The 23,003-nt window shown below is 44.7% G+C and overlaps 1 protein-coding gene across 1 annotated transcript in view; it reads right to left on the reverse strand.

The window, feature by feature from the left end:
* Nucleotides 1-23,003, reverse strand: part of FSHR (follicle stimulating hormone receptor) — a 98,379-nt gene that overhangs the window by 29,480 nt on the left and 45,896 nt on the right. The window contains exons 3-4 of the mRNA XM_054395296.1: nt 2,288-2,362; nt 1,833-1,907 (exon numbers count right to left, since the gene is read on the reverse strand). Coding sequence (XP_054251271.1) covers nt 1,833-1,907; nt 2,288-2,362 — 150 coding nt within the window. The remainder of the gene's footprint in view (nt 1-1,832; nt 1,908-2,287; nt 2,363-23,003) is intronic.

Here is a 23,003-nt window from a genome sequence, read left to right on the forward strand (position 1 = left end):
TGTCACAGGAAGGTGGGCCCCAGCACTGGTGTCTACATCTAGCCCATATCTGGGACTGAATTTGAGCAGTTGCTCTATCACCCCATGATCTCTCCACAGCAGAGAAAAGGAGAGAACGAGAGAGAAAAAGAAGAGAATACACAAAAGTTGAAATGGAAAAAGAATGTAATAAAATAGCAAAACTGGTACCAATGATACCTGTGGGGCAGCTACCTCAAACTTAGTCATTGGAATCAGAGAATCACAGAATGCACTGGGTTGGAAGGGACCTCTAGAGGTCATCTAGTTCAACCCCCACTGCAGTAAGTAGGAGCATCCCCAACTATAGAGGTTGTTCAGAGCTCCATCAAGCCTCACCTTAAAAGGTATCCAGGGATGGGGCCTCCACCACCTGCTGGGCAATTTGTTCCAGTGTTCTATTACCCAAATGGTAAAAACCTTTTACCTAATATCCAAGCTCAACCTACCCTGCTCTAGTTTCAAATCATAGTCCCTTATTCTATTGCAGCATGCCTTTGTAAACAGTCCCTCCCCAGCTTTCCTGTAGGCCCCTAGAAGGAAGGCTGCTCTAAGGTTTCCCTGGAGCCATCTCCAGACTGGCCAACAACCAACTCTCTCAGCCTGTCTCAGGATGAGACACATTCATCTATTGTGACACTTACACCTTTTGTACTACTTATAGTCATAGCTGAGGGGCTGGTGTTTGCCTCCAGAAATGAAGGCTCAGAGGGGCTGCAGGGTCAATCCATTGGTGAAGTAAACACCAAAGACGGGTTTGATCAATTGAAAAACTTTGGCAGAGCAATGAATGTGAATGAAGTGGCCAGGATTTAAATCAGAGGACATTTTCTAGTTACTGAATCGTTGGACTTCTGGAAGAAGAAAGAAGAAAGCAAGCAGGGAACAGTGGAAAGCATCAAAAAATGTCAATAAAGCATTTAATTAATGGGATGCCTGGAATGGAGCCAGTGAGAAATGGAATGGTCTGGGGAGTCTTTGTCAATCCTGTGCTCAGAAAGGAGAGAATACCTTAACAAGTACTCCAAATATATTTTCCTCTGATTTGAGCCAGTGAATAGAACTAGCTAAAGAGGAGTGAGGAATGTATTTTCAATCTTCTGTATTTTCAAGCTAAGGCCCTCAGTCCACCTCTCCAGCCTGCACTGGTACCTTTGGATGGCAACCATCTTGTCCTTCAGACTTACCAACCACACCACTCAGCTTGGTATCATCTGGAGACTTGCTATGGGTGCCTCAATCTTGCTGTCCATAGCATTGCAACCACATTTATAATGAGGCTGGCTAATGAAATAAAGTTAATCCATACACCAAGATATTTGCATTCTAAGGTTGTAATCATCTCACATCAAGCATTAATGAAAACCATTGCTATAGCACTGCCATTGCTAAGGAAGAGAGAACTTGAATGCTTAATACCATGTGCATGAAGGCTAACAGAAGGCAGAGCCATAGCAAAGAGATGAGAGAGATTTTGTCCCAAAGCTCTCAGTAGGAATTTCAACCGAAAGTTGTTTCTATAGACAGAAAAAAAGCCCAGCTTCTTTTGTCACCATGCAGGTTCAAACCGTTGCTTAGAAAGTCTCAAGGATCTTATGTGTGTGACTACTCCACAGAGGGTATTATGTTCAGCTTTCCTGAGGATTGTGAGCAGATGTGGGGATGAAAACGTGGATTGACAATGTGGACCTAGCAGGGGAAGAGAGGGCATTATCCTGTCTTATTACCAAAAGTGCTCAGCACAGGTTGCACAGAAACACAACTGACTCATGCAAAATGACTTGAAAAACTTGAAAAAAGCAAAAAGATCTTACAAATATCTGAGGCTTGGAAGGTGTTGGAAGGCATCTTGATCAATGTACACGAGGTTGTTGGCCTTCTCAATTCTTCTGCAAAAAAGAACATGAAACAGCAGAGGGAATCGATCAACATATTGGTCTTAAAATACCTGTGGCTGCCCCATGCTGTAGTGGTGCAATACACTGAGGCTTTCTTTTTGACAGCAGAAGATCTGCACCTTTTCAAAGGCTTACCATAGACCCCACCACCTTTTGTTATCAGCAGTTGTTTGAGGATAAGTTTCAGGATGAGCAGGGAAAGAAAGGGACAGTTAGATAAGAAGATGGAAAAGACGGAGGGGAGATTTCAAATGTTCCTTTATCGCTATGATTTCTTCAGAGCTTACCCAAACCAAACTGCCAAACCTTTGATACTTGCTCATAACGAATCTAGAATTGTCTCTTTTGAATTTAGATTGCTCATTACTTACATTTCATGCAGTTTGGGAAGGCTGGAAAACACATTTGCTTCTATGACCTCCAAGGCATCGTTCTGTGAGATCTCTCTGGAAAAAAAAAAAGAAAAAAGAAAGAATTTAAAAGTTAAGATTTTTTTCAAGCCATGGTGAAGGAAAGAATAGGCAAGTGAAAAACTCACAAGGAACTTCTTCCTAGAGCTTTAAACATAAGGTGGATATCAGATAAGAAAACACATCCCCCAAAACACCAATGAGCTGCCACCGAGCCAAAAAAAGAATTCAGGAGCAGATATCTTCTGGACAGGAGGTTTGTAACAGCAGTCCTGCACCTCCTGCTGCCACCATTCCCTGTGCATCAGCAGGCAGTGCCCATCCATCGTTAGCTATTGGATCTCTGAGATCACTAATTACTGACAGAGCTTTAATGAAAGCTTTTGACTTGGTGAGGAAGGGAGGGGTGAAAGGTGACTGAAACAGAGAAGGCAGCAAAAAAGTTGCCAAGAAACATGGCACAATTTCAGCAGTAGGCCACCATTCTGCCTTGACCTAACAGAAATGACAGAGATTCAAATTAAGCTGTCAGCAGACATGTCCTTATTAGCAGGAGCTGGAGACCACAGACATGAAGAAATCTTTCACACCTTGGAGAAAATCCTATTTGATCTCTTCTGTATACAATTAATGCTCACTTCCAGCCCCAGAACTGCAGGATGAAGCTAGCCAGTTGTCTGTGATCAACACCCCAGAATACATCTCCTGCTGGTCCAGAGGATATTTTGATTTTATTCTATCTTAATCTGTGGCTTGGCAAAAAAAAAAAAAAAAAAAAAAAGATGGCTCAGCAGCTCTCCTGGTGAATCAAGGAGTAATAACTGCAGTGCAACCTGTCCTGATTACATCTCTTACCCAGGCAGTCACCAGGAACATGGAAGTAAAGCCAGCTATGCCAAAAGAGTTCCCCACTGCTCCATTTTGGAAGTGGTACAAAAATGCCATTTTCCCAGGCTGAGGTCGACTGCAGGAAGTAAAATTTGTAACCCAGACGTAACTCAGTGATAGTCTACTGGATTTTAATGGCAAGGTAACTGAGCACATCTTTGGAATGAAACAGCAGATAAACAGATTGCAAACTGGCTGGCACTTCTTCCTCAGTGTCTTGTGCTTTTGAAATTAGATTGGTTGCAAATAGATTTGAACAGGCTTGAGGTAGAACAATAGATCACAAGGATAGGTGCAGGCTCACAAAAATTATTACAAGTAATATAAAAAGTATTCCACTTCCTTCTCACTACCAACTGAACCATACCTGACAGATTACCTGCCCGTTTAAGACAAACAAAAGTTCTGCAGAAGAAAGGAGGTTGCTCATCTCACCTTTTCTGCTCTATAAAAACAACTCAGTGGTTTGAGATATTTTCTTTTAGTAAGAAGCTCTCCCTCTTGTTTCCTCAACAGTTGTTTTTTTTTTTTTTTTAATAGGAGCTTTTTTGTGCTCTGGGAGCTCTCCACTTACTGGATGACAAGAAAATAAAAGTACAGGAGGACTGACAGTAGAATCACACACCCCTCAACTAGGCTTGGCTGTTCAAAGCCTCATCCAACCTGGCCTTGAACACCCCCAGGGGGAAGGCATCCACAACCACTCTGGGCAGCCTATTCCAGGGTCCCACCACCCTTGTACTGAAGAACTTCTTCCTAAGCTCCAGTCTAACCCTGCTCTCCCTCATCTTCAAACCATTCCCCTTCTCCTGCCTCTAGACACCCTGATGAAAAGTCCCTCTCCAAGAGGTGCTTGGTAGGGTGCAATGAGAACTGGGTTTGGTTGGCAGGGAACAGCTCACATATGGGCAAATTTGCCTTTATGGTTTCAGCAGCATCAAAATGCTTCGACTGGGACTGGAATTCCTGCCTGCTGTGCCAGCCATTGCAAGGGGTGTTTCAAAGATTGTTTTATCACCTTCCTGTTTCCCTTAAAAGAAGGCAATGTAAGATAAATGGGAGAAGTGATCACCTGTATTGTGTTTTTATTACAGTAAAATGGAATTGCTTAACTAGAAGATTTATCAACATGGGAGGTGTCCCATAATATTGAGATTCAGGGGAGTGTTGCTCATGTTCTTTTTGGGTGGCCAGCAGTATATTTGATACCCCCCTCAATCTAAAAATCAGTTTGCTAGAAACAGACATCCTAGAAAGAGCAGAAGATTTGATACCCATAAATCCATTTAGCTAGAGGAGACTTCATGCCACTGAACAGCTCAGGGAAAAATGGTGCAGATCTGTTGGCCTTATACAGGCAACAAAAAGTTTATTAAGGAGCCACCCTACAGGAGTGACCTTGCCTAACAAGTAGGGTTGGTGAGGGTAATCATTTTTTGTCATCCAATCTGCTATCTAACTTTGGAACAAATTATCTCTTTTAATGGAATGTTTAAAACTCCTTCTGCATCAGCAGAGTGGTTTGGCTTCCTGAGATTGGGATGGGATGGGTTGGGAGTTTTGTTTCAGTTTGAAGAATGGAAGATGCAGAGCTGATGAAAGCAGGGCACGAGTAGGCCATGACAATTTGGGAGGCATAGTTAAGGAAGGAATGAAAAAGAGGAAGGGAGACCTGCATCTCCAAACTCTTTTTGCAAGATTAAGGTTTAAAAGATTGAAATAAAAGTCTAGATGATCTGAGGTTGGACTAGATGATCTCCAGATGTCCCTTACAACCCCTACCATTCTGTGATTTTGTGATAAGGGGGTTGTTTAAGAGATTTGAGGACTGACATGGATTGCTTTCTAATGTTTCTATTCACAGGTGCAAAAGCATTAGCCTTTTTTTTTAATAGGCAATGAAAATATGCCCATCTAAAATTATTTTTGTTGTCCTCCAAGTCAAGCAAACAAATACTGCAGCCATTGTGGTTATGAGCATCTCATAACCTCTTGCAGTGAGTGTTATGGGCCCCTCACTACAAAAAGGACATTGGCAAAGCAATGTGAAGGGTCTGGAGAACAGGGCTGGCGAGGAGCAGCTGAGGCAACTGAGGTTGTTTAACCTGGCAAAAAGGAAGCTGAGGGGAGACCTTTTCATTCTCTACAATTCCCTGAAATGAGGTTGGAGTGAAGTTGGGGTCGGTCTCTTCTTCCAAGTAACAAGCAATAGGACAGGAGAAAAGGACCTTAAGTTTTACCAGAGCAAGTTTAGGTTGGACATTAGGAAAAATGTCGTGACCCAAAGGGTTGTCAAGGCCTGAAATGTGCTGTGCAGGGAAGTGGTTGATTCACCATTCCTAGAGGTATTGAAAAGATGCAGAGATGTGGCATTTAGGGATGTGGTTTAGTGGTGACCTGGCAGTGCTGGGTTAATGACTGGGCTTAATGTTTTTTTTTTCCATCATAAAAAATTCTGTGATTCTATGAAGACAAGAGAAGGGAACAAAAGGGTAACTTGTCAATGGCAGAAGGCAGTAACCCTTCTGGTGCTGGGCTTCATCCTCTGTGTTCAGGGGAATTCAGGGGGTGGGGGAAAAGGGCAAGACCTTCTGTTCCCTGCAAGGAATGTCTGTTCACAGAAGAATCCCAACAGACTGTTTGTTGACTGTTATTTGCTGACAACAGGCTGTTGTTTTTTGTATCCTTTGGGGTGTCCCTACACCTGCTAGAGGCTGTCATTCAGGTAAAAAGGGTAAATTAAAATAACACATTCAGTTTAGACCAGGCACTTGCTGTGAACCACGGGCAACAGTACTGTGGGATTTGCTTGCATAATTTGTGTAAACCATTCATTTGTACCTGGCAAAACATCCACACCCTACCCATGGAAAACTGAAGGAAGGCTATCTTGGCATCTTTGGCATTTCAAGTACAAACCACTGATGCTCACCTCAACCAAACAGCTCAGCAAACTCTTGTAAAGATCTTCTCCTCCTCTACTCTGCCTTGGTGTGAACACACCTGGAGCATTGTGTCCATGTCTGGGTTCCCCAATTCAAGAGAAAGAGAAACCTGCTGGAGAGAATCCAACCAAGAGCCACAAGGATGCTTAGGGGACTTGAGCATCTCCGCTATGAAGAGAGACTGAGACACCTGGGGCTCTTCAGTCTTGAGAAGACTGAGAGGGGATCTGATCAATGTCTATCAGTAGCTGAGGGGTGGGTGTCAAGTGGAGGGTGTCAATCTCATTCTGATGGTGCACAGTAATAAGACAAGGAACAATGGATACAAACTTAAACAGAGAAGGTTTCACCTCAACATGAGGAGAAACTTCTTTACAGTGAGGGTGACAGAGCACTGGAAGAGGCTGCCCAGAGAGATTGTGGAGTCTCCTCTCTGGAGACTTTCAAAACCCACCTGGATGCATTCCTGTGCAGACTACCCTAGGAGATCTTGCTTTTGGTAGAGGGGCAGTACTTGATGATCTTTGGAGATCCCTTCCGACCTCTAACATTCTGTGATTCTGTGAAAGGTGAGCAAATAATACCTGCAGCAGCAGCTGCAAGCAGGGAAAAAAAGGGGGTTGCTGGCTAGCGTTTGTGCAAGCGATTTGTCTTACAGTCTAAATGCACACAATCAGATGATTGCTTGTAATGCATAGCTTATTATATGTCATCACAAGAGGAGATGGAGCTGTTATTGCGTTGTTTGCTTGTAATGAATGATTCTGTTAGCTCTACTGGTAGCTTTCTCAGCAAATCCAGATAATTTCAGCCTCATGTCTGATGCCTGCAAGCCTTTGAAGAGATAGAATGCCAAGTAATCAGGGGCAATATCTTAAAAAAAAAACCCCAGACCTCCAAACCCTCAAACCACCCAGTGGTTGCAAAGTGCTCAGGTATCTGCCTAAACTTAGTTTCCACTGCCTGCACAGCTCTACTGATATCAACACTGATTACAAGCTTACATTTTTTACTCAAATACAGCCTAAAGAAGGAAAAACTACTCAGCAAAGATGTTTTACAAAGAATAATTTTTTTACTTTTATTCACAGAATGCTTCGGGTTGGAAGGGACCTCCAGAGATCATCAAGTCCAAGCCACCTACAAAGCAGGACCACTTAGGGCAGGTCACACAGGAACACATCCAGGAGAGGTTTTGAAGATCTCCAGACAAGGAGACTCCACAACCTCTCTGGGCAGCCTGCTCCAGGGCTCTGGCACCCTCACAGTAAAGAAGCTTTTCCTCATGTTGATGTGGAATTTCCTGTGGTTGAGTTTATGTCCAGTGCCTCTCATCCTGTCCCTGGGTGTCACTGAAAAGAGCCTGGCTCCATCCTCCTGACTGTCACCCTACAGATATTTGTAGACATTGAGAAGGTCTCCTCTCAACCTTCTCTTCCCCAGACTAAACAGCCCCAAGTCACAGAATCAGTGAGGTTGGAAAAAGCCTCAGAGATCATCAAGTCCTACCTATTACCTAATATCTAACACCACCTGACAACTAAACCATGGCTCCAAGTGCCATAGTATTCCTTCCTTTCAATATCACAGAATCACAGACTGGTAGGGATTAAAAGCAACCTCTGAAGATCAAATCCAGTCTCTCAGCCTTTCCTTATATGAGAGATGCTCCAGTCCCTTCATCATCCTTATAGCTCTCCATTGAACGCTTTCCAGTATTTTCCTGTCCCTCTTGAACTGGGGAGCAGAAAACAAGACACAGTATTCCAAATGTGGCCTAACTAAAGCTGAGTAGAGGGAGAGAAGAACCCCTCTCAACCTGCTGGCCCCACTCTTCTTAATGCACCCTAAGATATAATTGACCTCCTTGGCCAGCAGGGCACATTGCTGTCCCATAGATAACTTATTCTCCGCCAGGGCTCCAAGGTCCTTCTCTGCAGAGCTACTCTACAGCAGGTCAACCCCTAACCTGTACTGGTGCATGGTGTTTTGCCTCCCCAGGTGCAGGACTCTACACTCACACTTGTGGAATTTCATTATCTTCATCTTTACCCAGCTGTCCAATCTGTCCAGCTCTTGCTGAATGTCAGCACAGCTTGATGGGGTGTCAGCCACTGCTCCCAGTTTGGTGTCATCCAAAGAGAACATTAGGATGCAACGACATCATGGGATGAAGAATGCCTTCTAATTTGCCACTGAGGTAGCAAAAGGTCAGCAAAACAGCTGACTGCAGTGTAGCATTCCCATGTGTGGCAGCCAAAGCCAGGGACAGCAGAGAAAGAGAGGGAAAACCAAGAGGAAGAGGAATGTACTGCCTAGTTTCAGTACAGTCTTAGCTTAGTTTAAAGCTGCCTTCAGGCAGGGCTGATCGTACATCTTTGTGACATCTGTGCCAGAGCCCACTGCAAAACATAGGAAGTTTTCCTCCTCAAACCAGCTGCACTCAGAAAGCAAGCCATAAAAATCAAGATACATTGAAATGGCCTTTTAAACAGATCTATTAGCAAGGATTTTATAGTTCATGGCAGATTCTTTGTAGTCCTCTAAAGAAAAGGTTTCTTAGACTAATCAAAGTCTTGCAGCAAAAGCAGGACCATTAAACTCACAAGGAAGGGTGTTGCAGCCAAGCGGCCTCGTATTTCAAACTAATGAAAGAATAAAAGCCTGGACGTTTATGTGCCTTTTATGCTCAGAATTCCTTTCAGGATCAGTGTAGAGCACCCAGACAAGGATAAGGACCTTTTTTTTCCCCTGCTAGGAAACGTACCTATTTAAAAAAACTCTGTGTGTATGGATGTCTGTGCCTGTATGGAGAGAGAAGTTTAACAGAGAGGAGCAAGCCCAAACTTACGTCAAAAGAGGAGCAAAGGACATACATGGCAGAAAAGCAGCTCAGAAGCAGTGCCTAGTGATATATGCTCTCAGTCACAAAGATCTGGCTGCACCAGTGGGTAAGGAATTGGTTGGATGATCACTTCCAAAGGGTAGTGGTCAACAGCTGGATGTCCAGATGGAGATGGGTGACAAGTGGTGTCCCTCAAGGGTCTGTACTGGGATCAGCGCTGTTCAATATCTTCAGCAATGCTATAGACAGAGAGACTGAGGCAGGTTTGCAGTTGATACCAAGGTGAGTGCTGCTGTTGATAAGATTGAAGGATGAGATGGGATGTCATCCAGAGGGACCTGGACAGGCTGGAGAGGTGAACTGAGGAGAAGCTCATGAGGTTCAATAAGGCCAAGTGCAAAGTCCTGCACCTAGGTAAGGGCAACCCTTCATATCAATCCAGGCTGGGGGATGGTGAGATTGAGAGCAGCCCTGCAGAAAAAAGGACTTGGGGGTGCTGGTGGCTGAGAAGCTGGACATGAGCCAGCAATGGGCACTCACAGCAGAGAAGGCCAATGGCAGCCTGGGCTGCATCTGAAGAAGTGTGGGCAGAAATGAAGAGAAGTGATTCTGCCACTCTGCTCTGCAAGATGTCACCTGCAGTGCTGTATTCAGCTCTAGGGCCCCCAGAACACAAGACACAGCAGAGAGGGCAGTTATTTGGTGCATGTACCTTGCCCACAGACATGGCACATGGTGTGCAGGGCAGATTTTCCCTCCCTCCATTCACACTGCTGGGGGCAACCCATTCCCTGCAAACTCCTGAATCTTTCCTCAAATTTCCTTCCAGAGCAGATATGTGCATGGGCTACACACTTCAGATTTCACATTACATCTTACAGAATCATTGAGGTTGGAAAAGACCTCCGAGATCATCAAGTCCAACTGCTGACTGTACACCACCATGCCCGCTAAACCATGTCCCCAAGTGCCCTGTCTACGTGGCTTTTGAACACCTCCAGAGGTGGTAACTCCACCACATCCCTGGGCAGCCTGTTCCAATGCCTGACCACTCTTCCAGGGAAGAAAGTTTTCCTAATATCCAACCTAAACCTCACCTGGTGCAACATGAGGCCACTTCCTCTTGTTCTAGCACTTGATACTAGGGAAAAGAAAGCAAGCCCCACCTCACTCCAACCTCCTTTCAGGGAATGGTAGAGAGAGAAGATCTCCCCTCAGCTTCCTATTCTCCAGGCTAAACAACCCCAGTTCCCTCAGCCATTCCTTGTAAGACTTGTTCTCCAGACCCCTCATCAGTTTCATTGCCCTTCTCCATTAGATGTTGTACAATGCCAAGATTTGGGAAAAGCAGAATCCAAGAATTATGGAACTGTTTCCTGAAATACATAAGAACTGGGCCTTTTATCCTCAGCCTCCCAGGCATTTTTTTTTGTGGGATAAATATCCTGTAGAATCCCTCTAGCAGTGATACTGGAAGCATCAGGTACTGGTTCCCGGAGCAGGTGATCTCATTGAACTTTCTGCATCACAACAGATCAATACTTTTGCAGTGATTTAAGGGAAAAGGGAAGGAAAAAAAAAGATGCCAACGATTTTGATCTTCTTCCTCCTTTCTTTAAATGTAAATACTCTTTAGAGAAATTTGCCAGGTCACCTTTAATCAGTGACTTGGTAAATCCAAAAGAGAGGAAATGTGAGAGAGCCAGCTGCTACTGTAAAGAGCTATGTATCTGGAACACCAATGCCCCAATTTATGTTAGTCTTAAGAAGGAATTAGCAGCAGTGTTGTGTCACACAGGCAACCCTGCCCAGCATTCACTGGTTGAGCACCCACAGGAGCCATCTGTGATATGTCTGAGCTGCAAAATTAAACACCTGGCTACCTCTGTCTCTATGCTGTAGATGGTCTGATCAGAAATGAGTCAATCTGAAATCTCCTTTAGAAGACTTCCCTCTAAAGTGACAGCAAAATGCTACTACATTGATTTAAACAGGTTACAAAAGAAAATCTGTTTTCCTTAAAAGTATTAGAGGCTTTGGACCTTTTGAAAAGAGATAGTTGACACTTTCCCCTGCCACTTTCCTTGTGAACATGAAAAACTTGCCTCCCTACCATGATTTATTGGGCATCAGGGAGTTACAGGCTAACACATCTTGGCAGTTAGTTATTGGCATTTCAAAAATGAATTCAAGCACTGACTCTTCTCATCATCTCTCTACTTTGCACATGTTCTACTGACCTGACTGAATAGATGGGCTCCTCATTTGACTAATTGAGTATTAATAGTGATTTCACACTTAGAGCTAAATAATGTATGTGTAAGTCTTTGAAGGACATAACCAGGAGGCACCAATCCTGTGCCTTCCTCTGTTCCTCCTGACACCATATTCTCCAATAAATCAGTGCAGGCATGAGAAAAAGAAAAGGTAAATTTCCCCACAGCAGATGGAAGCAGAGGGGGTTTTATGTCTATTGGGGTCAGTGATCCAGCTGAAAGTCTGTTGAGAGTTTGGCAGCACCAAATTAATTGTCCATGTAGCAGTTTTATGCTGGAGTCTCTGATCTGCACAAGCAGATGATCAGTCTGCAAAATGTGAGCTGAGAGCAACCTGATCCAACAGCAGAAGACACAGCATTGTAAGAACTGGATGGAGCCAGGCTCTTCTCAGTGATGCCCAATGACAAGACAAGGGGCAAGGGTGGAAGCGGAGGCATAGGAAGTTCCATACATGAGGAAAAATTTTTTCACTGTCAGGGTGATGGAACATTGGAACAGGCTGCTCAGGGTGGGTTGTAGATTCTCCCTCTCTGGAAATACTCAAGACCTGCCTGGATGTGTTCCTGTGTAACCTGTTCCAGGTGATGCTGCTCTGGCAGGGGCATTGGACTGGATGATCTTTTGAGGTCCCTCCCAACCCCTAACATTCTGTGATTCTGTGAACTGATTTTGCCAACTTCATGAAGGCAGAGTGCAAGGTTCTGCCCTGGGGTTGGGGCAAGTCCAAGATAAATAGAGGCTGGATGATGAGTGGATTGAAATCAGCCCTGCAGAGAAGGACTTGGGGGTACTGGCTGATGAGGTGCTTGACATGAGCCAGCAGCTTGTCCCAGGCTGCATCAAAAGATGAGTGGCCAGTAGGTCAAAGGAGGGGATTCTACCCCTCTGCTCTGCATTCATGAGACCCCACATGGAGTACTGTGCCCAGCTCTGGAGCCTCCAACATAAGAAAGGCATGGACCTGTTGAAGAAAGTCCAGAGAGGACCACAAAACTGATCAGAGGTTTGGAACACCTCTCCTGTGAAGACAGGCTGAAGGAGTTTGGTTTGTTCAGTCTGGAGAAGAGAAGATTCCAGGGATGCCTTAGAGTGGCCTTCCAGTACCTGAAGTGGGCTACAGGGAAGCTGGAGTGGGGCTGTGATCACAGGAGAAGCGGCAATGGTTTTAAACTAGAACAGGGGAGATTTAGATTGGACATTAGGAAGTAGTTCTTTACTATGTGGGTGGTGTGGCAGTTTAGGCTGGGTGCCCCCTGCTACTGCCGCATGAGATACACCTCTGGTGTCCTGGGTGCCCACCCACAGGGGTGGACACAGGAAACGGCGTATTTCTACCCATAAATCCTGCACCCTATAAGGCCATCTGCAGAGTCATTCTCTTCCTCTTTCTTCCCTCTCTGCTCCCATGGGAGATGTCCTCTCTTATTGGGTAATGCCGGGGGAGTATCCTCAAGGCCTCTTAGGCCTGTCTAGGCCTAATGCCAGGAGGAGAATGGAGGGGGGGCAGTCTCAGACCTGGCCAGCCTGAGACTTGCCTAGCAGTGGGAAGGGGAAGAAAGAGCCCTGGGGGGTTTGGGTTTACCCTCAGGTGGGAAGAAGGGAAGGATTGGGAAGCTTTGGGAATTCTGTGAGGGGTTCTGTACACTTTGGGATACTCTTTGTCACTATGCTTTGTAGCTTGTAGTTCTCTGTAGCTTCACCAATTGCTTTTCCATTTAAACTTTCCATCACTCTCCAATCCATTTGTGTGAGTCTCATTCTTTTGTCCCTTTCGGGGCAAGAGACGATCTGTCTGGCCCCAAACCAGCACAGGTGATGAGACACTGGAATAGATTGGCCAGAGAAGATGCAGAAGTCTCACCCCTGGAAATGTTGAAGACCAGGCTGGATGAACCTTTGAACAGCCTGGTCTAGTGTAAGGTGTCCCTGCTGATGGAAGGGTACCTGGAAAGAAATGTTCTTTAAGGTCTCTTCCAACCCAAACCATGCTATGATATGACATTTCCTCATAGTCTAGCACTAAAGGGATGTATGATACTAGTTTTAGCTTGTTGCCAGCAAAGCTGAAATTGTGTGAAGCTTTGTAAAGTCACACAAGGCTTGGGTCTTTGGAGGACAGAACAGCTGTCTAATAAAATGTTGACTCCACACAGCCAGCCCAGAGAGATGAGGTATGAGCTTTGTAACTCAATGCCCTCCAGTTGCTAGGGCAAATGTACCTGCTGCCTTCCGCATTTGGGCATCACCAAATTGTACCTTTGACTATAAAAGCTTGTAGGAAGGCAGAAAAATGTCCTTCAACTGCAAACAGCCACTCTGGCAATGGCACTGTTTATCTCAAATGTAATGGATTCCAGAGGATCTTGGGAGCACACTGGCAGACAAAGAGGATTGTTCAGCTGGAGATGGATCCTCCTCCTTCAGAGATGCTGACACAAGCTGCATGCCCACATCGTAACTCCTCCATGGAAATAGGCTAGCAGCATTTATTGCCACTTATCTTTTATTATTTCTCTTCTGGCTTTGATAGCCAGCTAATGATGAATAGTTTTATTAAGATGACCTGGGCAGAGGAGGAGAGTACCTCTGAGATAATCACTCAGGAAAGCATCAGGTAGGGAAAATAATTTCTGGGGAAAATCAATAGGCAGACTGCCTTGGACTGGGGGAACATTTAGCTTCCAGAACCTAGAGCCAAGTGATGGCCTTTCCAAACAGATCATCTTGAAGAAGTCATTCCCAGATGCTTCAGCATACAGTTTTGAAGTGCTTTAAGGAGGCACAGAAGCACAAAAGGCCTCTCTGGAAGCCAGTTCATGACTACCTTAAATAAACTACAGAACCAGGAAGATTCAGACTAGCAAGTGCCTCAGATAGCCATAATTAAGCTTTTTAGCTAAGAGGTAAAACTGGAATAAAGCTTCCTTTTACTCCTCAATTCTGGCATCAAAATTTATTTCCAGGCTTATGAGAGGACTCTCAGTATCCACCAGAGCCAATCATGCAGCATGTTACACTGACTTCAAGTGGAAATAAACCTCCATGACTTGATCCGTGATGAGAAAAATATTATCACTGCCTGGTGTTAAACACAATTGTCAGTGCAGACATTATCTTAGAGCTGCTAACACCTCCCACTACATCTTTCAGATGTCTTCCTGAAGTGATTTTAGGATTCTTTTATTGCATGTTACCGTCTCCCTGGGAAATAGCTTTTTTTATTTTCCAAATAAAGAGATTTCCTTCTGTCTTCTCTTCCTGCTTCCCTTCCATAAAAACTTACAGGTTTCCTTGTGGTTCATATTTCACCAAGACACTGATCATACAAACTCTTATCCCTGAGCTTTGGCTCAAGCATAAGCAGGACATGGAACTGCTGGAGTGGGTACAGAGGAGGGCCACAAAGATGATCAGAGGGTTGGAGAATCCCCCCTGTGGAGAAAAGCTGAGAGAGTTGGGACTGCTCAACCTGAAGACAAGAAGGCCCTGGGAAAAAAGCCCTGGGGCTTATGGTAAACCCTGGGTGGGGAAGAAAAGGAGTACTGGGGCTTTGGTCTGAATTGGTTGGCCTGGTGTAAAGAGAATTTGTGTAAAGCTTTGGCTTAATGAGCTTGTGTGTTAAGCCTTGACTGTGGATTTCTCTGTATTTTATATGCTTTTCTATGCTCACCATTATGTAGAACTGTAGCATTATAGTTTGCAAATAGCCTTTCTGCTGAAACTTTCCCTTACTCTCCAACCCATTGTGTGAGCATTATTCTTTTGCCCCTTTTGGAGCAACAGAGCAGTCTGTCCACTCATTAAACCATGACAAGAGTCTAGGATCTATCTATAATCTTATTTGACAAATAACTGAACAGCTCTCCGTCTCTGAAACTCTGGAAAATCACACGCCTCCACCTGACACAAACAACCCTCAGCAGCAGAGGATGCTGCCAGGCTGCACAGAGACAGCAAAATCTTAATAGGGGGAAGGAAGCATGTGAGAAAATGTGAGCCAAAATTTGGTATCATAGAATCTACAAGGCTGGCAAAGACCTCCAAGATCATCAAGTCCAAGCATCAACCCAGCACCACCATGGCCACTAAACCATGTTTCCAAGTGCCATGTCCATATATTTCTTGAATACCTCCAGGGATGGTGACTCCAGCACCTCCTTGGGCAGCCTGTTCTAATAAATTTCCAGTCAAGAAATTTTTTCTGCTGTCCAATGTAAACCTCCCCTGGCACAATTTCAGGCCATTTCCTCCTGTCCTTGTTCTTACATGCTTAAATATTATTCTTAAGGTCTGCTTAAGAGAACTGTGATTAAAAGATGGCTCTGTGCAACTTGAGGCCATTTCCTCTTGTCCTGTCACTAGTTGAGTGAGAGAAGAGGCCACCATATTTCTATGCATGCACACAATATTGCAACAAAGACAACAAAAATAATAGACTTAAGGCCACATGATGGTGCTTACTCACTAAAATCAGCCAGCAGCATCCTTTCTGTACATCTAATCCCATTTATAAATTAAGTTGCTCATGTATAGCTGCCACAGCTATGGTGTGTAACTCACGTTTGTAGAAATGCCAGACAAGCAAGACAGTCCTCAGACTGGAATCAGCCCTTTGATGGGGAGTCCTCAAGAGTGTAGGAATGAGGCAAAACTCTAGAGAACCCAAAGGCAGTTCCCAGCCTTTTTGTTTCTCCTGCATAAGAGCACTTTGATGTCCCTGTGCCCTTCTCCTCCACACTATTCTAGGCCATAGCTAACTGGGAACATAGGAAGAAGTTGGAGCTAGAGATGATGCAAAAAAACCATCTCTAAAGTACTTCTTCCTTTTTCATCAAGGGAAAACTAAGATGAATGTTGCTCCCCAGCCACAGCACTTAAAGAAGTCTGAACAAGAAATGTGGTTTGAATTAAAAAAGGATGTTTTCCTTGGAAGTTGCTATGTCTATTCTCTTGCTGTACTGCACTGCATATACTTAGGATATTTTTCTATCTGTCTTCCTGTACTGATGTAAACTAACTGGAACTAAACAGTTTGCACACAAGCCTGGCAAAATCCAGTTTCCACTAAAACACTTGGAAAAAAAATTGCTGATGAGGTGGTAGTGGGGAAAGAAAACCTTGAAGACATCCAAACCCACTAAAAATGACCATTTGGAAAAGTTAAGTTGGTGAAATATCCTTAAAAAATAATAACACTGGTAAAAAAATAATGAAGCTCAGCACTTCTGATTAGTATCATTGGCTTAATTGAGAGTGAAGGAGATTTCAGGCTCAGCAGCAGAAGATGCAGAAAGCCATTGATTTTCATATGGCTGATCTGTATTTATGTTAATATTCTACATTTTGAAGGAGTTCATCTTTTCCTGTAGTTTAAAATAAGCATTCGCATTAGAAAGCACACAGCTCAATACACAGAAGGAGACAGAAATACACAAGCTTGAAGGTAATCCCATGAAAGCAATTTAGTTTTCCTGTTTAAAGGAATGCTTTGTGTATGTTAAATGCTGAATTCTAAACTAAAAGCCAACTCCTCAAAACCAGAAGGCAACTCCTGTGTTATTCCTTCCACCTGACTGAAAACCTAACATGCATTCTTTTTATTATCTTCAGAGGAAAAGCAAGAAACAAATATAACACATTCTGGGACTTGATCAGAGCTCCTCTGACAGGTGTTCTATCTTTAGGTTAACCAAATTCCTAAGGATGCAGACTGGATCCCTGAACAGGGGTGTATTTTCCTTAGGGGCAGAGAGCTACAGGAAATAGAAAGCATCTAGTAGGGTCTGTACTGGGACCAGTGCTGGGGGATAATGAGATGGAGAGCAGTCCTGCAGAAAAGGTCTCAGGGGTGCTGGTGGATGAGAAGCTGGATGTGAGGCAGCAATGGGCACTTGCAGCCCAGAAAGCCAATGGCAGCCTGGGCTGCATCAAAAGAACCCTGGCCAGCAAATGGAGAGAGGAGATTCTGCAACTCTGCTCTGGTGAGACCTCACCCACAGTACTTTATCCAGCTCTGGGACCCCCAATACAAATGAGACACAGACCTACTGGAATGGGTCCAGAAAAGGGCCACAAGATGATGAGAGGGCTTGAGGCACCTCTGCTGTGAAGACAGGCTGAAAGAATTTGGGCTGTTCAGCCTGGAGAAGAGCAGGTTCCAGGTAGACCTTCTAAGGGGACCTACATGAAGGCTGGGGAGGGACTGTTCAGAAGGGCTTGTAGCAAAAGGGCAAGGGGCCATGGTTTGAAACTGGAGCTGGGAAGATTTAGGTTGGACATCAGGAGGAAGCTCTTCACAATGAGAGTGGTGAAATACTGGAACAGGTTGCCTAGAGACGTACTTGAAGCCCCATCCCTGGAGACATTCAATATTGGACTGGATGTGTCCCTGGGCAGCCTGCTGTAGTTGGAGGTGTCCCTGCTGAGTGCAGGGCTGTTGGACAAGATGACCTTTGAGGATCCCTTCCAACCCAACTGAGTCTATAAATCTGTGACCAGTACACACCTCATTCTTTCACAGACAGGTAACAGATTTTCATTATCTTCTTTATATTAGTTTGAAGATGGCTCTGGATAAGAGATTCCTCAGGTGAGTCCCTTGTGCCCCATGTCCAGCAGGGAACCTCTGGTGAAGACAGATTAGGCAGCAGCCAGGTGTAAAGGTTTTTAATTTGTGCTTCCTGGGGGTATGAATTACTGGTGGTATTTACTGGGTACTTCGAAATGGCAGGCTCAGGACTTGTCTCCACAGAGCCCCCAAACAGATGTTTCAGTTTCATTGTCAGGGTGTTTTTACTCTGACATAATTGATCTTTATAATTTCTTTCATTTATTTATTTGGGTTTTTTTGTTTGTTTGTGGTTTTCATTTTTGCCTTTGGGGGGGGGGGGGCTTTGCTTATTTATTGTTGTTTTGGGGTGGTTTTTTTGTTCTTTTAAGTGGCACACAGTTTTTATTAATCAATTTTCAATTAAATGAATGCAACTCCAGCAGCTTGCAAGCCCCAAGAAGTCACACAGAGAATACTCCATTTATTTATGTGACCTGTTAAAAGAGTGGCTGCTCACTTCCTTCTTTGTGCAGCTAAAGTCAATTTAAGGGCATTTATCCACTGAAGCCTGAGAGAAGCAGAGGAACTCATGTTCACTTGGATATGAACTGAACTCAGCTCACCCCGATTTCCCATCCAGTCCTGTGACTCACTGAGATGCATTTTGCCTCATCATTCAAACTGTCTAGAAGGGTAGCAACCTCCTCCTCCTCCTTAAAGACATGCAGATGGAGAGTCATTAGGAGAGCAAAGATCTGTACGTGACATGATTAGTTAGCAAGGAGGAGAAGGAGGAGAGGTAAGATTCCCAATAAAAAGGGAAGAATTCCTCTTGGTTTTTCTTTGGGTTGCATTTAGTTAAAAATAGGTTGAAAAGACTCTGTTAGATGTGTCTGGCAAAAGACTCCGTTTATCCACAGCTGAGGCACAGCATAGCCAAGGCAAACCAATCAACCCACCGTGGCCAACGATGGAGCGTGGGCACCCACTGAGACACCAGCTCTGCTGCAGAGCCATTTCAAAGCCTAGCCAAAAGAGGCTGCTGCTGAAAGCCAGCTGCAGCAGCCCTAGCTTGCAATGAATCACCATCTCCTGAGGGCACAGGCTGAGATCATCCTCTCATGGTATGCAAGCCACCAACCTATCCATGTGAAAATAAACCATTCATCACCAATGTGCAGACTGGATATGAATAAGTGACCTGGAAACCTAGGGGGGTTCCAAGTCTTTGTACCCTCTGCCTGAGTCACTCTGCCATCACAAGCAGCCTGTTCTGACATATTTAGTCTGGGCTGCAGGGTTGGAGGTGGTGGGGGGTGGAGAGCAACCCCAAATCTATTTTGTCACTTAGTCCTAACTCACTCAATAGACAAAGAAGACAATCACTACAAAAGAGGAAAACATGGTAGGGAGGGAAAAACTTCCTTGTTGCATATTGTATCTTCATTTGACTGCCAGAATAAATCTGAATGAATTATGCATTTTAATTTGTTTAACTATGCTAATAGTCACCATGCTCTAGTGGGTTTAGCATTATTTTCTCTTTATGTGTATGACTCAAGGATTACCATAGCAACTTGCTTCCTAATTAGCCTTCAGTTACCAACAATCAATAGAATTAGACAAGGTCAGTGGTGGAGTAAGCTCCAGAGATTTTGAAAAGGCTACTGAGAGTCAGTAATGGCAAGAAGAGGAGGAGAGGGCTCCTGATGATTTTCCCCAGAGGATGGTCACTGGTCTGCTATTATTCACCCTCCTATAAACAAAAGGAGCTGTGGCAAATGGGAGCTTTGCCACTTAGACAACTGCAGAAAGCTTTTAACCTGCCAACCAATTCACAAACCATGGAGAAGAGAAGCATCCTTAGATCTGCAGATAAAAAGACATCTTCCTGTCACATCGCTGGGACTGATGCTGACAGCACACCACCAAAACCATGAATAAATCTGTCATAGATTTTGATCAACGCAGCTACACCTGATAATCAATCTCCCTGCATGGGAGGGATTCCTGAAACCTGGAACAGTGTGACACTGGCCAGAACTCAAGAAGATGCCCCCTGGGATTGAAACCTGTGCAGTGCTCAGCTGAGAGCCCATTAGCAGCTCCTCATCTGGTGACCTGAGCGATTGCCCGTTGCTGACACAACTTCCCTCTCATTTTTACAGCCTGTTTCAGTTGTTCACACCTTATCTCTTACCCCGAAAGCACAGTGCCTGGCAGCACAGTAGGATGAAAACATAATGTGCTATTCAGATGCACTCTGGGTCCTGGGAATACAAAACAGGCTCCTTGGTACAGACAGATGAAGGCTTGTGAAAAGCCACTTGACTTGTTAGCACGTCTAAGATTGCCACTGAGGCACACAGGCAGAATCAAGCTTATTTTTAAATAAACAGTGTGTACTGTCAGTTATGCCTGGGCACGTGGCTGCCACAGAACAACTGTGATCCATAATTACTTGTCTCTGCAAAACGTGCTGCCTCTCCTCTGTTCCCCTCTAGAGGTTATCTCTCTGCTGTGGCTGATCCTTCAGCCTCAGCTCAGCCTGGCTCCCGGCCCCGTGTCCCCAAAGAGAAGGTTGGGCTCAGGGAAGAGAGGAGCCAAGATGCAGCATAAGGTGAAGATGTAATGACATGACAGTCTGATCAGAGCTGTATGATGCCCCTTCAAGCCAGGAGCTTGAGACATATGTCTTGATCTTCCTCTGCACAAAACAGCCCAAAGAAGAATTAAAGGATTTTAAGCCCTCCACAGAGGAAGGACATGGACCTGATGGAGTGGGTCCAGAGGAGGGCCATGAAAATGATCAGGGGGTTGGAGCAGCTCTGCTATGAGGATAGGCTGAGGGAGCTGGGGGTGTTCAGCCTGGAAAAGAAGAGGCTGCAGGGAGACCTGATAGCAGCCTTCCAGTACCTGAAGGGGGCTACAGGAAGGATGGAGAGAGACTGTTTACAAAGGCCTGCAGTGATAGGACAAAGGGCAATGGCTTCAAACTAGAGAAGAGCAGATTTAGATTGGATGTTAGGGACAAGTTCTTCACTATTAGGGTGATGGAACACTGGGAAAGGTTGCCCAGGGATGTGGTTGAGGCCCCTTGCCTGGAGACATTCAAGGTGAGGTTTGATGAGGCCCTGGGCAGCCTGATCTAGTTGGGGATGTCCCTACTGACTGCAGGGAGGTCAGACTGGATAACCTTTGGAGGTCCCTTCCGACCTGGACCATTCTGTGATTTTATGATTCTAAGCTCAATAAAGGCAGTTTTTATTAGAAAAGAAATGAGGATAATGAAATTTACAACAGAAAATCCTTAAAGGATATTGGAAGAGAACTGATAAGAATTTATATGTCCCCCTACCCTGACAACCAGTGCCTTTGGAGTTCCTCAAATGGCTTATTCCAAGTGGCAATAAACTCCTCCAACCTCTGCAAAACCCTTTTCATGACCCCTGAGGCTGCTCCCTGCTCTTCAGTGCACTATCCTCTCATCTGGAAACCTCCTGTCACTAGTAGCACCTCAAAGCTTCTCGCCTCCAAACATACCCATTAGCCCTCAAAGGGAATACACAACCTCTCTTCCTCCAGTGAGCTCTGATGCTGCCAGTTTTCCTAAAGGACATTAACTATTTGGGAACAGAAGTAACAAAAAAGCAAATCCTTTTCACCCTGTCGTACTCCACCCTTTTCTCACTGCACAGATGAGGAAAGCCAAAATCCTAAATATTCAGCACTTACAAATTAAAAAAGTGGAAAATCAATCTAAAACCCACATCCTCAGAGAATCTCATTCAAAATGAAAGAGAAGTAATTAGTTAAGCAGTATGGGTTTTATGGATGAACCACTCAGTAGATAGAGAACTGGCTTGATGGCTGCACCCAAAGAGTGGCTGTCAATGGGTCCACACCCAAGCGGAGGCCAGTGACAAATGGAGTTCCTCACGGATCAGCACTGGGACCAGCCTTGTTTAACAGCAGATCGAGGAAAAGATTCTCCCCCTCTACAGCCCTCTACACTAGGAGTACTGTGTCCAGTTCTGGAGCCCCTATTACAAGGAAGATCTGGACCTGCTGGAACGTGTCCAGAGAAGGACCATGAGGATGATCAGAGGGCTGGAGCTCCTCTGCTATGGAGACAGAGTGAGAGAGTTGGGGTTGTTCAGTCTGGAGAAGAAAAGGCTCCAAAGAGAGACCTTCTTGTGGCCTTCCAGTATCTTAAGGGGGCCTACAAGAAAGCTGGGGACAGACTTCTTAGGGTGTCAGGTAGTGCTAGGACTCAGGGGAATGGATCAAAGCTAGAGAAGGGTAGATTCAGACTGGATGTTAGGAAGAAGTTCTTCCCCATGAGGGTGGTGAGACTGGAACTGGAACAGGTTGTCCAGGGAGGTGGTAGAAGCCTCAACCCTGGAGGCTTTTGCAGCCAGGCTGGACGTGGCTGTGAGCAACCTGATCTAGTGTGAGGTGTCCCTACCCATGGCAAGGGGGTTGGAACTGGATGATCCTTGAGGTCCCTTCCAACCCTAACAATTCTATGATTCAGGAAGTAGTTTACTCACAAAAGGTACACCCCACTCTTACTTATTATTAAAGACTCAAAGACATATGTGGAAGCTTTCACCAAAACCAGGTTACTACTCAAGAAATCAAAACAAATATTCCAGTATTTTGTAAGCAAATTGTTCTTGGCTTGGTCACAAAACAAATAATGGGCACAAAGAATGCCTGGTTTTACACCTGGGATGAATAGGGAGCAGCAGCATTGTTCATAGAAAAATCAAAATGCAGCTCACTAATAATGATAAAATGCTCAGCTGCCTCTCCACTGAGGAAAGCAACCATTAAACTAATGATTAAACCCACATCAGTCATTTGTCAGAAGAGGAAAAAAGGCCATGCAATATAATGTTGTCAGAGAATCAGCATCTCCTGCTTGGAAAATGAATGTCTTGCCTTCATCTTAACATTTGTTTTCTGTAAACACTGAGGTTTCCATCAGCATTCACAGAGCAATGGGAAACCATCCTTCATTGCAGGGTGCCAACCCCACTAACATGATTCTTAAAAGCAACAGAAAAGCAAGATAAAATGTATGTGGGGAAGGTGTTTCTGAAATCCTCCTGAAAGTAAATTATCAAGACTGATCTGGTGCCACACTTCCTTCACACAATCACAA

The sequence above is a fragment of the Indicator indicator genome, chromosome 2 (assembly GCF_027791375.1).
Source record: "Indicator indicator isolate 239-I01 chromosome 2, UM_Iind_1.1, whole genome shotgun sequence".
Lineage (NCBI taxonomy): Eukaryota > Metazoa > Chordata > Aves > Piciformes > Indicatoridae > Indicator > Indicator indicator.